This window comes from Oculina patagonica, chromosome 1 (genome assembly GCF_052425735.1).
Source record: "Oculina patagonica isolate OP01 chromosome 1, crgOcupat, whole genome shotgun sequence".
Classification (NCBI taxonomy): Eukaryota; Metazoa; Cnidaria; class Anthozoa; order Scleractinia; family Oculinidae; genus Oculina; species Oculina patagonica.
The window spans coordinates 40,125,420-40,139,897 of NC_135758.1; the positions used below are offsets into that span (position 1 = coordinate 40,125,420).

General features: G+C 37.9%; 2 protein-coding genes across 2 annotated transcripts in view; both read left to right on the forward strand.

Annotated features, from left to right (window-relative positions):
- LOC144630858 (complement C3-like) overlaps nt 1-13,681 on the forward strand; it is a 32,816-nt gene extending 19,135 nt beyond the window's left edge. The window contains exons 11-21 of the mRNA XM_078489222.1: nt 2,563-2,731; nt 4,389-4,555; nt 6,495-6,656; nt 6,820-6,885; nt 7,613-7,923; nt 9,292-9,379; nt 9,474-9,545; nt 9,980-10,085; nt 10,536-10,631; nt 11,990-12,067; nt 13,308-13,681. Of these exons, the coding sequence (XP_078345348.1) occupies nt 2,563-2,731; nt 4,389-4,555; nt 6,495-6,656; nt 6,820-6,885; nt 7,613-7,923; nt 9,292-9,379; nt 9,474-9,545; nt 9,980-10,085; nt 10,536-10,631; nt 11,990-12,067; nt 13,308-13,651 (1,659 nt within the window). The 3' untranslated portion in view covers nt 13,652-13,681. The remainder of the gene's footprint in view (nt 1-2,562; nt 2,732-4,388; nt 4,556-6,494; nt 6,657-6,819; nt 6,886-7,612; nt 7,924-9,291; nt 9,380-9,473; nt 9,546-9,979; nt 10,086-10,535; nt 10,632-11,989; nt 12,068-13,307) is intronic.
- LOC144630687 (complement C3-like) overlaps nt 1-14,478 on the forward strand; it is a 170,152-nt gene that overhangs the window by 59,557 nt on the left and 96,117 nt on the right. The window lies entirely within an intron of this gene.

Below are 14,478 nucleotides of genomic sequence, written 5' to 3' on the forward strand. Positions count from 1 at the left end.
TCATGAACAGTGGGGATTGGATGTTTTTCCCTCACAACTGCTTCATTAGGTCTGCGCATATCAACGCACAATCGAATTTCACCAGACGGTTTGGGAACTACTACAATAGGGCTGACCCAAGGTGTAGGTCTTTGTACTTTGTACTTTGTACTCTTAATAATGTCCATTTGCTCTAGCTCATGCAATTTGCTCTCTTCTTTCTCTCTGAGACTAAATGGCACTCGTCTCGGATGCTGAGCCACTGGATTAAATTCTTTGTTCACATGGAATTTAACTTGATAATCAGTTAGCTTGCCTACTCCTTCAAAACAAGCTTTGTATTCATCAACAATGTCTGGTGTACTTACAGCATTGACTTGTGGTCCCAGTCTTAGTACATCCAATTCCATGGCTGTCTTCCTGCCTATTATTGATCTGCCTTCACTGCCAATGACAATAAATTCGGCTGAAACTTCCTTTCCAGCAAGGTTCACCGACGCCTCAAACCTTCCCAGAGTGTTCAGTGGTTCTGAAGTTCCATAAGGATACAATTTCTGATTTGCCGTCTATGATTTGCACTTCACACCTTTCAGCTTCAACTGTTCCCATGTGTTCTGGTTAATATTATTGCACGATGACCCTTAGTCGATGAGAACTCCACTGAGAATCACACCTCCCACTTGTAAATCAACAGTCTCTGATCCACTCCTGTGATATGATTCACCAGATCCTACAGCAAAAGCATAATCATCATCTTCACCATCCTCCACGCAGTTAACTTTTCCCGTCTATCTTGTTTTCTCTTGTTCTTTTTCTTCTGCTCTTGATTTGTTTTGCAAACTGAAGCAAAATGTCTTGTCATGTGACACTTTGTACAGGTTTGAGATCTTGCCGGGCAATGCTTGTCACGCGCGAAATGACCACTTCGTCTACGTCGGTAACATTTCAGACTCTTCGTTTGATCACTTTTGTCACTACTCTTGGGTTTGTTGTCTTCTTTTATGGCACTAACAGTTGCACCTGCATGGCCTTTGATCTGCCTCTCTTGTGTCTGCGACACCTCCAAAGATCGAGCAATTTTCTGCGTTTCTGTTAATGTCAAATCTTGTCCTTTTGCCAGAAGTTTTCGCCGAAGCTCCGTGAACTTACATTTATCGATAATTTGATCACGTATTTGCTCATTTTTCGAAGTGCCAAATTCACAATTCGCAGCTTGATTACTTAGTCTTACAACAAATTGATCGACCGTTTCATTTTCTTCTTGCTTCATTTGGCGAAACATGTGTCGCTCATACGGCACATTCACTTGTGGTGTAAAATATGCATCGAATGTTCGAAGTGCAGCCTTGTAAACATTGTCGTCTTCCCCTTCAGGTGCGCCTGGATCTGTTAAGGTTTCGAAGATATCTTGAACTTCCATTCCTGCACAGTGTAAGAGTAACGCCTTTTTTCGAGCAGCTTCTGTGATCCCACGATCGACATAAAATTGAAATGCCTTTCTCCATCGCCGCCATCTTGGCCCCACACTCGCGCTATCTCCTCGACAATCAAATGGCTGTATTCCGCGAGGTTCGTCGTTTGTCGCCATAGATTTCATTCAAACAGACACGTCCTCACACCAGTTTATCCTTGTCGCCAATTGTAGTGTTTCACGGGTGGTGAAACATTCGGATTAAACCATTATGATTGAACCCAACACACAAAACCATGTGCATACATTGACATCATGAATACCACAGATGATGCAACTGTGTCGAAGGTTTTTCTTAATTTGAAGTCTGTCTCATCTCAAACTTTTGTTAGAAGTTTTAAATTTAAACTGTTATATGATATTACATTCACTAATACGCGACTAGCAAATATCGGTTATGTTCCATATGATACTTGTACATTTTGCAAAAATGAGTCAGAAACTGCATCTCATTTATTTTACCAATGCTCTTTGACACATCTCTTTTGGGAACACTTCGAAAATTTCTGGTTTGTATTATCAGGCCAACAGGATGAACTTACGCTACAAGACGTGTTTACTGGAATATTCGAAAAAAGTGATTTGTTGAATTATTTTTTAATCCTAGCAAAATTGCATATCTGGGTAAGTCGGAAACATTCAAAAATCCCAAATTTTGATGTATTCAAAGAGCTAGTTAATCTAAAATATAGAACTGAGAAGTATGGAAATGGATTGCAACTTGAAAAATTAAGGCTAAATTTTTCAATTTGTTCCCCCCAACTCGATATCTATAGCTGAAGTTTCATTTCTATCAAGAAATTCAGGTTATAACCTCGTTTGGATGTTCAAAGATAATGTTTTTCGTGGGTTAAATTGCCTACCAGCTATTTCAGAACAGCTAAGACCAAAAATTTGCAAAATTCCCGTGTCTAAGCCCCTTTAAAGCGTATCGCCGACGTTATATCTATTCGTTATTTACTCTAATAAAGAAAAGCTTTTTGAGGGACGGTAGCGGTTCGAATCTTTAAGGGTGACGTTCAAGATCCTTTTTTGTAGTGAATACGGTAATCAGCTAAATTTCCATCTTTTAAGTTGAATTACTTATGGGTAACTTTATAATTTCCCTCTAGAATTTACAGGCGTCGATACTCCTCGCTAAAGACTATTTGGAGAAAAAGTACAAAACACTCAACAAGCCTTACAGTATGGCGCTCACGGCGTATGCTCTGGCCCTGGTAGATAGCAAGGAAAAATTCAATGCAAACGACCGACTTGTGCAACGTGCTATATACGACAACGGTTAGTTTAAAATTATCTGTTAACTATTGTTTGTAGGTAAATATTGTATTCTAATGTCTCCTCACATATACATGATGGGAATGAATCTCATAACTTGTGGGTAGAAATAGTAGGTAAAATTAAAACAAATAAAATAAAATACAGGCCAGAGAGGAGAAAATGCGTGTTGATATTGGAGCACAAAGAGCTTATATACAGTGTAAATACATCTATTATGTTTTAAAACTCTCCCATTAATAACTGACTGGGCGGAAGATGTGTTTTTCTAGTGACGGTTTTTGAAACGTCAGATAAAACAGAATGAGGAACTCTAACGTATACCAGGCATAACTAATCGATGATCAATGACATCAATTGGTAATCAATGAGTAATCGATGGGTAATCAGTTGATTAGTCATTGATTATTGGCGATGATCAATGAGTAATCGATGAGTAATCGAAGCCCAAAAATTTTGTGGCCTATCGATTACTCATCGATGACATCGATTACTCATTGATGTAATTGATTACCTATTGATGTTACTGATTACTCATCGATGACCCATCGATTACTCGTCAACTATCATACTGCAAACAAAAGACACATTCCTTGCTTTCTTGTACCATTTTTTGTGATTTTTTTTCTCTATGTTAGTCATATTTTGCTTTATAACTGGCATTCTTGTTGACGAAATTACGCCCTCACAAAAGGTCAAATAACCTTCCGGCATATCAAGACGTGAAGGGCTAAGCACAAATACAGATGATATTTCAATATTTCACTTTACCCAACTCTTTATTTAATAACAAAACAATTGAACAGGAAAACCAACCAGTCTGGAAATGAAACTAACAAGTACAAAGACAAGAATCGACTACGTGGTTATAGATTTTGGTCAGGGGATGTTTGTCAGCAAAGTAAAACTGCTTCGGCTTAGGGAGACAGCCATCATAAGCACTTACATTACGCACCGGAACAGCTGCAAGCACTTACTTTCTGTACTTTTTTCACGTGTTACCATGATATTGTTAGATTGTTATAGCGTGTTTAATACTTTTACAAATTCCGGTTATCAACCACGAGACTATATCGATGAGTAATCAATGCAATCAATGACTAATCGATGCAATCGATGACTGATCGATGCAATCGATGACTAATCAATGACCAAAAATTTTGTGGTCTATCGATTAGTCATCGATTACTCATTGATCATCGCCAATAATCAATGACTAATCAACTGATTACCCATCGATTACTCATTGATTACTCATTGATTTCATTGATGTCATTGATGTCATTGATTAGTTATGCCTGGCGTATAATACAGTGCACCATTTCACGTACATGGTAGATGCTGATTGGCTGAGCGGGATCATCCGACATGAGTAACTCATATGTGGGAAGTGATCAATGACCGGAAGTGACCTGATTTATTCTCTCTACTGGTGTGTATGGTTAGACATTAACTATAATTTATATTTTGGTTTAAATTGGCTTTAAAACTCACACTTTTACATCGTCATTTCACAGTCACTTTTTTTATCGTATCTTTTCACTGCGGGTACCATTTGAGGAGACATGAATTCAAAAATATTCTGAATGCTGCGGTTGCTCTCAAGGTAAGTTTGCACCTGCCATACACGATTGAACTGTGTCTTGATTTATCATTTCAGCTAAAAAGTCACGCTACTGGAACGCTGGAGGGAATGCGCTTAATGTGGAGACCGCTGGCTATGCACTGCTGACTCGAATGATCCTTGGGCGCACTGGTTATGCCGGTCCAATTGTAACATATCTAACCAGTCAGAGAAAGGGTGGTATTGGATTTGTTTCTACTCAGGTCGGTAACCGGTACTCTGAATTAAATAGTTTGGAATTCGTGTGTTAATTGGTGATCGCTTGATGTCTTAATTTGTTGTCTATTCCGTGTAAGCAGTTTCAACGACGAGAACTTAAGATCATTCCTTTTAAATAGAACCCGCAATGACGTTTTTGTCAAAATTTTCCTATTTGATGTTTATTTTAAATAGGAACTTAAATTTTGAAATAAAAAATTGGGGAGGGGGTCACTGTGTTGACCCCAATGTTATTGTTAAGGGGTCATTTTATTGACCCTGTATATACGCAACGAGTCCTTATAATATCATCAGTTACATCCACGACTGCCTGCTAAAATGTTCACGTTTCCGACAATTGTTTTTTTATTATCTACTGGAAATTGGTCGACATTTATTTTAAAGAAAGCAAGTTACTGTTCAATTCAAACCAAGAGAAAAAATGGTAGGAAAAACATACTCGTTTACAAGAAAAGGAAGATTTACCTCTCTGGCGCGTAATTAAAAGAAAAAGCCGGCAAGTTTTATATGCGCGTTAATACAATTATCCACAGTAAGGATGCGATACTAAGAAATGACCTTAAGACCGAAAACAGAAAAACATAAAACTTGTTAGCACAATTTCAAATGCACCTCATTCCAAAATGACCCAAGAACCAACCCTAGCCTGTAATACCACTATAGACGGATTGAAGAGTTGACCCTTGATGCTTTAACCTCTTTAGCCCCTCTCAGTTTTTTTTTTGCCATTTCGAACTTGTGCGAAGGAAAGAGCAGCATTCCGTTTCTTCACTTCCTGCCACCATCACGTTAATGAACTATCACTAGTAGTAATCAGAGATTAGGGGACTGCGTTCGACCTATAGGTAAAATAGACCCAAGGTAGGTAGGCATTGGCAAAATAAACGATATGGTTGGCCTACTAGTAGTATGCCTTATACCAAAGTTAGTTACTATGCTTATACCTCACTAAACGCGAGGAGGATAAGTTTGAGAAAGATTGTGTGACGAGCCAAAGGAACATAGAATGAATGAAATATTATGTACACAAAAATAATTATTTAAATCACTTGACTTGTTATCGTTGGCACTAAACGAGATTTAAACTTCCACAAACTTCTGGAAATAGTTTCACTTCGATTTAAAATTCCACAAAGTACTTAAAAATACAGTCATAATTCACACAGTATTATCCACTTCACGCATGTAACATTCAAAATACAACGATTTCCCCGTCACATTTCAAAGAAGTGATAAAATGATTTTGATCCGCATTATACCCACTCTCGATGCATGTAATTCTAACAATTAGTGCAACATATAAGGAAACATATAATTGCAGGAAAACACAATGGTTTACCTACGAACAAATTCCGTACGAAACTATGCATCAACTTACTCGATTTCCACTCTTTTTATGAAGTTCAGTGGCTGAAGACAACTCTGCTACCTTTGATAATAACCCTCTAATGTTCTCCATGACATTTTCGGCAAAATTACAATTTTGGCCACACGTTTTAGCCCTTTTTCAAGCAAAATAATGTTTCGAGGTCATTTTGGGACGCCATCTTGTTTTGCATGAGATCGAGGCCATCTGTGGCAACCAGTTTCCCGGCTGAGATTTGCCCCTGCAAAAATCAAGCGGGGGAGGCTAATCGTGTGTCCTTACATCCGCGCGCGCAATGCAGCTCGATTCATTCCGCATAACAGTACACAGGCATACCAACTCAACAGACACAGGACACAAAAACAAAATTAGGCTTGCGCTCTCCTTCGTCGAACGCAACAAGACAGTGAGCCTTTGTGTGCAACGGTTCATTTTGTCATGTGTTTCTTTAACGGATGTCGAGATCTACTGGCTGTTGCTGCTCTTCCCTCGGTCTTGCTCGGCAAGATATCGAGGGTCCTTGGAGCAAAATTACATTTAAGCCTTTCTATTTTCAGGATACAGTCGTGGCTCTACAAGCTTTAGCACTGTACAGCGAGAAAACGGCAGGAAACGCGGTGGATCTTCGAGTGAAAATGACATCAGAATTGGACAGAGATTGGAAGCCACCGGAGATACATTTTACGCCAGAAAACGCGCTGTTACGGAGAGAAATCGATGTAAGGATTAACATTACTATAAACGACTTAAACGCTTATTAATCTCGTTTAAATAGAAGTTATATTAACAGCTATAAAATGTAGCTGTGTAAAACAGGGTCTAAACGTAGAAGCTCTACAACCTCAGGGCTGGACTTTTTTCTATGTTTTTTTTTTTCGACAGGTTAAGGAATTCCTTGGAGGAAAACTGAATGTTGAAACTCGAGGAAGCGGGGTTGGACTGCTGGAGGTAAGCTAATTCCCTTGAGCAAACGATATGTTATTTCTCATAAAAAAGTCATTAAATTGTCTTGCAAACAAGAACGGAGAATCAAGAATACTGCATTCTTAAACTATTAAAGTATTTAAGGTAATCACCCTGAAATAAAACTGAACATAGATTTTTAACCAAACTTTGCCTACTGGTTGTTACTTTAAGGGAACTTAAATTTTGAAATGAAAAAGAAGGGTCACCATATTCGTTTAGGAGCAGGAAGGCCTTGTATATTCCATGAAATTCCTTTATGATTCCTCTGCGAGTACTGACAAAGTACACGTTTTTAGCGATAATTTATTTTTCAAACATAGGAATTGAATTTGATCGCTACAACCAAAATATGAGAAAAAATTGATAGGTCACCATACTCGTTTACGTGAAAGCGACAATTTACGCAATGTGCGCGCGCTAAAATTCTGCGCAGTAAGGATGCGCAATGCAATACAAGGCAATGACCTTAACACTCAAATACGGAAACATGAATGCTCATGAATGTTCCTGTCCTAAGTACAAGACCACTCCTTATATAATTAAGGCCCGTCCATATGAAGAAAAGATGTCCCGTTTGGATAGGAAACTTAATAACCGATATTATTAAGCACCACATGATCTCCACCTTGAAAAATACTAGAGTTAACAAATTATGAGCTCTTGTAGTTGTGGCACTTTGTGTAACATTTGCTCCGCTTTTCATTTCAAGGTGGAAATTCGCTACAATCTTCCTTCGTCACGGGGTGAAGTCTGCAAGTTTTATCTGAACGCAACGGCCAAGGAAACGAAAGAAGAATCTGAAGAACCGTCTGGTCCTGTAAAAGACGAAGCTGGCAACAATGAACATCAGGAAAAAGAGGAAAGAAACAAACAAACAAAGCGCAAAAGAAAAGGAAAAGGATGCAAAGGACTGAGGGAGGTAAAGAAAAGACGTTGTGAGAACAAGGGCAAAGATAAAGTCAAAAAGAAACCACAGAAATGGCAGCCTGTCAAGAGCATTGAATTGAAGGTCTGCACAAGGTAATGAAGAGACAGGTAGATTGGCAAAGACTGCATCGGACAAAGCGTCTAAACTCCGATACACGGAGGCTCATCCCAGTTTCTGTAGAATGAAGCGACAAGAAGTATTATAATCATTTCATCGGGCATTGCGGCGTATTTTGCGGGCTAAAATGGAGAATTCAGCGGGCTAAAATATATTTTAGCACGCTGCCGTGGACCAATCAGAAACAAGAAAATAACGAAGCCAGCCAATCAGAACTGAAAACCATTCAACTGTTCGCGCCCTTTTCTTGCTGGCTGGCACAAGCTGGCATCACTTCAAGCTTTGTTTAATTTGAGTCGAGACGCTTCCATCTGCAATTGCAAACTGCTTTTAAGCTTTATAACGACAAAATTGTTAACGGACTGAACGGGGAAGCAAATTCTCAGTCTTCTCAGCTAGATGAAGAGGAATTTAGAAACTTAAAGAAGAATCCAGGCGGCGAAGTAAATGTAAGTTTGTGTTCATCGAGCGAAACTCGCTCAGTCGAATTTCAGACATATTCCAAACTGCCAGTTCAGTTAACAGCACAATTAATTTAAACACTTCTAAATGACGACTATTTCTTTGCTGCCGATAGAATTTTGTAATTTCCTTTTCAAGCAAAGATTGTTTTGAGTAATTTTGCGGTTTTCTGCCGAGTTTTGTAAACTTTTAAACCTGATTTACAAAAACGCCGACTCGCAAGTCGGCAGCGTTCAAGATATCGCTTACTGTTTTTGATTTCTTAACTAAATGCCCTCTGAAATGATTATAATAGTAATAGAGTTGATGTTCTTGGGCGTAAATATTTTTTTGGCCCTTCTCAGAGCTCATTTTAGCCCGAGCCTGCGGCTCGGGCTAAAATGAGCCTGAGTCGGGCCAAAAACATATTTACGCCCGCGAACATCAACTCTATTGTTATATTGTTACTCCCCTTGAATGGAATGTTAATCCACATCAAGTTACTTACCGCCCAACCCTTCTCCCGTAAGACTTTTTCAGGTTTTCCTCACTGCTCCTCGGTACCCATTTATACTTTAAGGTAGCGACGTGTCTTGCCCAAAAACATAACACTATGACCCCGACCCCTTTCGATTCGGAATCCAACGCACTAAGTTTCGGTCCCTGTCACGGTTTTAGTACGTTCTGCTGGTTGACAACATAATAACAGGACACCTCTTTGTCTATGTATCGTACACTCCACTTCACTTGGTCCCAGAGAAAACAGAATTGTAATGTTCTCTTCTTTTAAAATAAAACACCTCCATAATACGAGACACTGAATTCTGCCACTTTAAGGTGTTGTATCACGGTGTTGTATCACAGAATAGTTTATTTTTAACGCGGCATGGCTATTATTTTAGGTATAAAGAGAAACGAAGTACAGGAATGGCCATTATGGATATTGGGATTTTAACTGGGTTTAAACTGGACGACAAGTCCGAGCAAAACGTAAGTTGTTGAATGATGATAATTAATTACTCTTGTATGCATTTTTTTAACCCCGTAGAATAAAGTTACGTTTTTTCCCTGTTGATAGCTGAAGCAGAACGACACCTTACCTGAATTGGATAAGTTGGAGGTATCAGATAGATCGCTTGTGCTCTATCTCAGTGAGGTAAGATTTCACGCGCACAGTCTCATGTTGTAGTTCTCAAGAAACACTACAAACATCGAGACTAGTGCTTACACTAATGCTAACACTAGCATTGTATAGCGCCGTAAGTTAAATGATTAAAAGTAATTGAAACAAGTTTAATCATTGATATTTGTCTGCCACGTTTTATGAAGAGTGTTGATTTTTAAATGCTAGCTGGCAAGCAAATTTCGAAATTAACCATATTGTGACCTGCGAATAAATGTTTTAAGTCGTGACATTCGATTACGAGAAATTGATAGTGTGGGACGATAGCTGATCTCTACAAGTAAATAAAATATCTTTGCGTTAGCGGGAATGGCGTCTAATAATGGCCTTTAATAATAATAATAATAATAATAATAATAATAATAATAATAATAATAATAATAATAATAATAACGTACTTATTTTAGATTCCTAGTGACCGCGAGCTCTGTGTTGATGTCAAGTTTGAACGAGAGTATTACGTGGGTGGAGTACATGCGGTGCCAGTGAAAGTGTACGACTACTACAAACCAGGTCAGAGTTGGTGTTAGATAAGGACAATCAAATTCTCTTCGGGACTACGACTATTTGCATCATTCGATTAAACTGTTCCTCAATAAACGAACTATCACGAATGTTGACAAGATTTGGATTTTCATTTTTGTGCTGAAATTGTAAAGGTTGTCTAATTTGTCGATTGGACAAAAAGGTCACCTTTAAGGTAGGCCTGACCTAGTTTTGCGTTGCCATGACAACTTCTTTTAAATCTTACGATCTCGGTCAGAAAACCTACACTTAAATTTATATGTCAACGTAATTAGGGTAGCACCAAGGGCTTCAAATATTACGGGCTACCTGACAAAAAAAATTGCTTGGAGAGAAATTGTTCCCATGAACTTTGTGTATCTCTAACACAGAGCTACTAGGACATTGGGGGAGCTTAGTAGTATTAAATGATATTTTCTTTTCTATTTGTCAATACAGATCATAAATGTAGTGTATTTTATGGACCTGGCGAGTCCAGTCCTTTAAAATTGGGAGCTTGCGACGTTGGCTCTAGTTCGTGCAAATGCAGCCAAGGTAATATTGAACTGGAACAACGATTATTGTTAACTGTGTGCCCGTGCATTTGTAATTGTGTACTTATTGAGATTTACCTTTTCGATATTGTTTTGTTTCATTTTCTTAAAAGTATGTCGACTGTAAACAACACAGCAAAAGTATTTGGTGTGAGCAAAGTGACATTGACTGTATCCGAATAATAGAAGAATAGTAATAATAAAAATAATAATAATAATAATGAGGGAGTAAAAAAAAATTACTGTGCATAGATTAACTGCTAACCCCCCTTCTTATTCCAGTCACTCACTTGTAAAATAAAAATTGGCCGATCGAAAAAATTCAGGAATTTCATTGTTGCAAGAAATTGACATATAGCGTATGTGTTACAGTGCGACTACTCGAACCGGGGCACTTGGAACAAAGTTAACCAAACACAACGTTATTGGAGAACAAAGGATGGCGACCTTCTCGTTAACGGACCAATGACGTTCAAGAATGCAGACAATAGTTAAAAAACAAAAGTTAAACAGTAACAACGTTTGAAACAGTTGCGGACCTTTCAGGAAACTTGCCTTTTTTGATTGGTTAGCTTCGATTCTGAATTTTCAAGAGGTCATAGATTTTCGAATAACATGTAAACCTTTTTTCAATACTTTCAAGATGTGACCCTCCACGTGAAAAGTTAATAAGAGTCAAACCATTAATCGTGAAATTTTTCACGGCCACGAAGTGTGAATTGAAGATTTTACGCCGTGTTTACTCGTTTGAGAATTTTCATTCCGGGCGTGAAAATGAAAACTGTGAAATCAAAATTACGCCGTAATATTTCGCTCCGTCTGTTGTCGTGAAATTGATGGAAGTCACTTTCTCAGCCAATGTTTACAAATTGCGTTTACACCTTATAATGTCTTCTTTGAAATTCACAAAAATAATACTAATATCGTCCGTGAATGCCGAATAACTGTCTACTAGTGACCACATTTAACACTTTTTTGTGTCACGATAGGAGACCTTGTGAAACGTAAACATCACGTCGAATTTAAATGTCTTTCTGTTATAATTTTGAAGTAAATTGCTTTGCGTGAAAGGGGAATTTGTTTCTTTTCTTCAATCTTTCTGTGTAAGGCAGGTTTCCTGAGAGGTCCGCAACTGTTTCAAACGTTGTTCACTGTTGGAATTTTGTAGTAAATCTATTGTTTGCGTTCTTGAACGTCATCGGTCCGTTGCTAAAAAAAGGTGACCATCCTTTGTTCTCAATTAACGTTGTGATTGGTTAACTTTGCCCCGGTTCGAGTGGTCGCGCTGTTATTAAAAAGGATTGTTTTTGCACTACACATACAAACATGTATCTCTAAAGCTATTTATTTTATTCTCAGATAAATGTGCTCAACATGATCCCCCAATTGACAATATCGAGAAGCTAAACGACATGGCATGTAGTAAATACCATTACGGTAAGATATTTAACATCTAAATTCTTCTTACAGTATAAAAAAAATAATCCTAGCAGACATGTGACGAAAACTATGAAAATCGTCAATTACGTTGGTGAGACGTTAAATTTTATGTTCCACCAGCGACAATACAATACAAGGTGTTCTCCAAAAACGAGATTTTGAAATCCAGCCAATGTCTATCTTTTAGCGGGTGTCTAGGTCAATACTTGGGTCTTGATATTTTTTGTTCCTTGGTCATTTTTGGGCTTCAAGTGAAAAATTGTTAGGGTTAGTAGACGGTGTTGGATCTCTGGTCACGAGTCACTAAAACTGATAGTTCAATTGAGCAGCGTTGTTATTGGCATTTTACAACTGGAAAGCTCGACCATGAGCAGTAATTGGTTAGCTGTTGGCAGTATCATCCGTATATTGTTCTTTGTTGGTCTTGTTGAGATCAAGAATAAGTCATGGCGGAAGATGATGCCAAAATATAGACAATCAATATAGAGACCGACAACGGCAATCTTTAATGTACTCTTGCACTTACATGAAGAAGATAAATACAAAGAGCAAAATAAAAAAAGGGAAGAGTACTGGCTGACTGGAATAACAAAAGGGGATAGTGGAGCCAGGCAACCTGTTGACATTAGCATAAAATGAAAATAAATTACAGGTCGGTAAGAGGCACAGAAAGAAAAAAGAAAAAAAACACTATTAGGGAAGTCTATAAAGTTATTATCACATATTATGAATATAAAAATATTAAAAAAAGAAAAGCACAAAATTGATGTCTAAAATTGATGTTTCACTGGGTGAAACTGAGAACCACGTCATTCCGTTAGGATTTTCTTTACTATAAAAATACAAATGGGACCTAATACAACTGTAAAAATTCTTATTCTTAAAATCCTAGCTTTGCCGATCCACGGCATCATCTGGGATCCCCAGTGAAACTCCATGCGCATTACGCAATCTATTACAATACATAAAGCATTTATCCAATTTAACTTTCTCTGATACTTCAAGTCGTCTTGGAATATCCCTGATAATGCCGTGGATCGGCGACAGCTAGAATTTTTAGAAAGAACTTTTACAGTAGTATTAGGCTACATTTTTATTTTTATAGTTTAAATATCTTTATCAAAATGCTACTGAAGGACAACATGAAAAGATTTTCTTAACTGACGCCTGACGTCGCTAAGACAACGTAGTAATTTTGAAAGGAAAAATAAAATTTCTTTTCTTTTTTTCCCGTCAGCTATAAAAGGAAAGGTTTTGTGGATCGATGAAGAAAACACCATACTCTCGTACATTGTCGAGGTTGTACAAATTATTCAGAAGGGTGACAAAGAGATAAAGATTAGAGAGGTGAAACCCACGCCCGACAAGGTCTTGAATTTAACTGAACTTGTGCGGCGTGTAGCGTGCAAGAGTCCAGAACTGAAGAAGGACAACGAGTACTTGTTTATGGGATTAGATAGGGGAGGCAGGTACTACCTGGACGAGACTTCCTTTGTTAAACTGTGGCCCACAGACCCTGGAAACAGTGATAAAAAGCAATTGGATAAATTTGCAAGAGAGCATAACTGTAAGCCTAAGTAAAATATGCCTTTAACACAGCTGGTGTTATCGCATGCTGTAGTCTGTTAGTTTGCTATTCATTAAAAAGAAGATATAAGAAGATATAAGGTTAACGTATGGTGGAAAAGACCTTATGCAAAAATGGTTATCATTTATCAAGTTTCTTAAAACGCTGATGGTGACACTTAAAAATATACCGAATAATATGCTAAAATTAGAAGTTTCAGTGTTTTTGGTTAAAAGTTCGTTTGCCGATTTGTGACTCATTCAACTTAAGAGATTTGTATTGAAAAAGCCACCCTGGCCCGCGAAGCCCCGTTTTCAAGTTTTTGCCACATAAATGTATTTGTAACTTCCCAAAAGATAAAAGTATGGCCTTCATATGGCACTTCATGCACTGGTTAACTTTGAATTGACCTTTAAGTTAAAGCAATTTAATTAAGCTGACAAATGATTCTTCTGAAAGCCGGAAATTGAGGCAGCCATTTTTGCATTGGGTCTTGGTTTAGATTGCTTAGTGCCTTTTTCCTTGTATACGGTTTGCTTGCTTGGCTAGCTCGTATAGCGAGTGATTTGAACAAATGACAGGTTTAAATATCCAACGCAAATTTGCTACAAAACAGTCTGGAGTTATACCGGCGTTTGAAAAATTGTCTGAAATTTTACGATAATTGCATGTAACTGAGTTCATTGTTTTGCTGAATAAAAATAATGCATAAAATGTTGAATAGTTTTAGTGGTTTTTTTAGTAATATTAATAGTCGGGCTTGTTCCCAAGGCCTTCGTTCTCACCTACCAGCAGTCGGGTCAAAAAGAGGGGCTTTAACCGCTGGTTAATATAAGGTGAA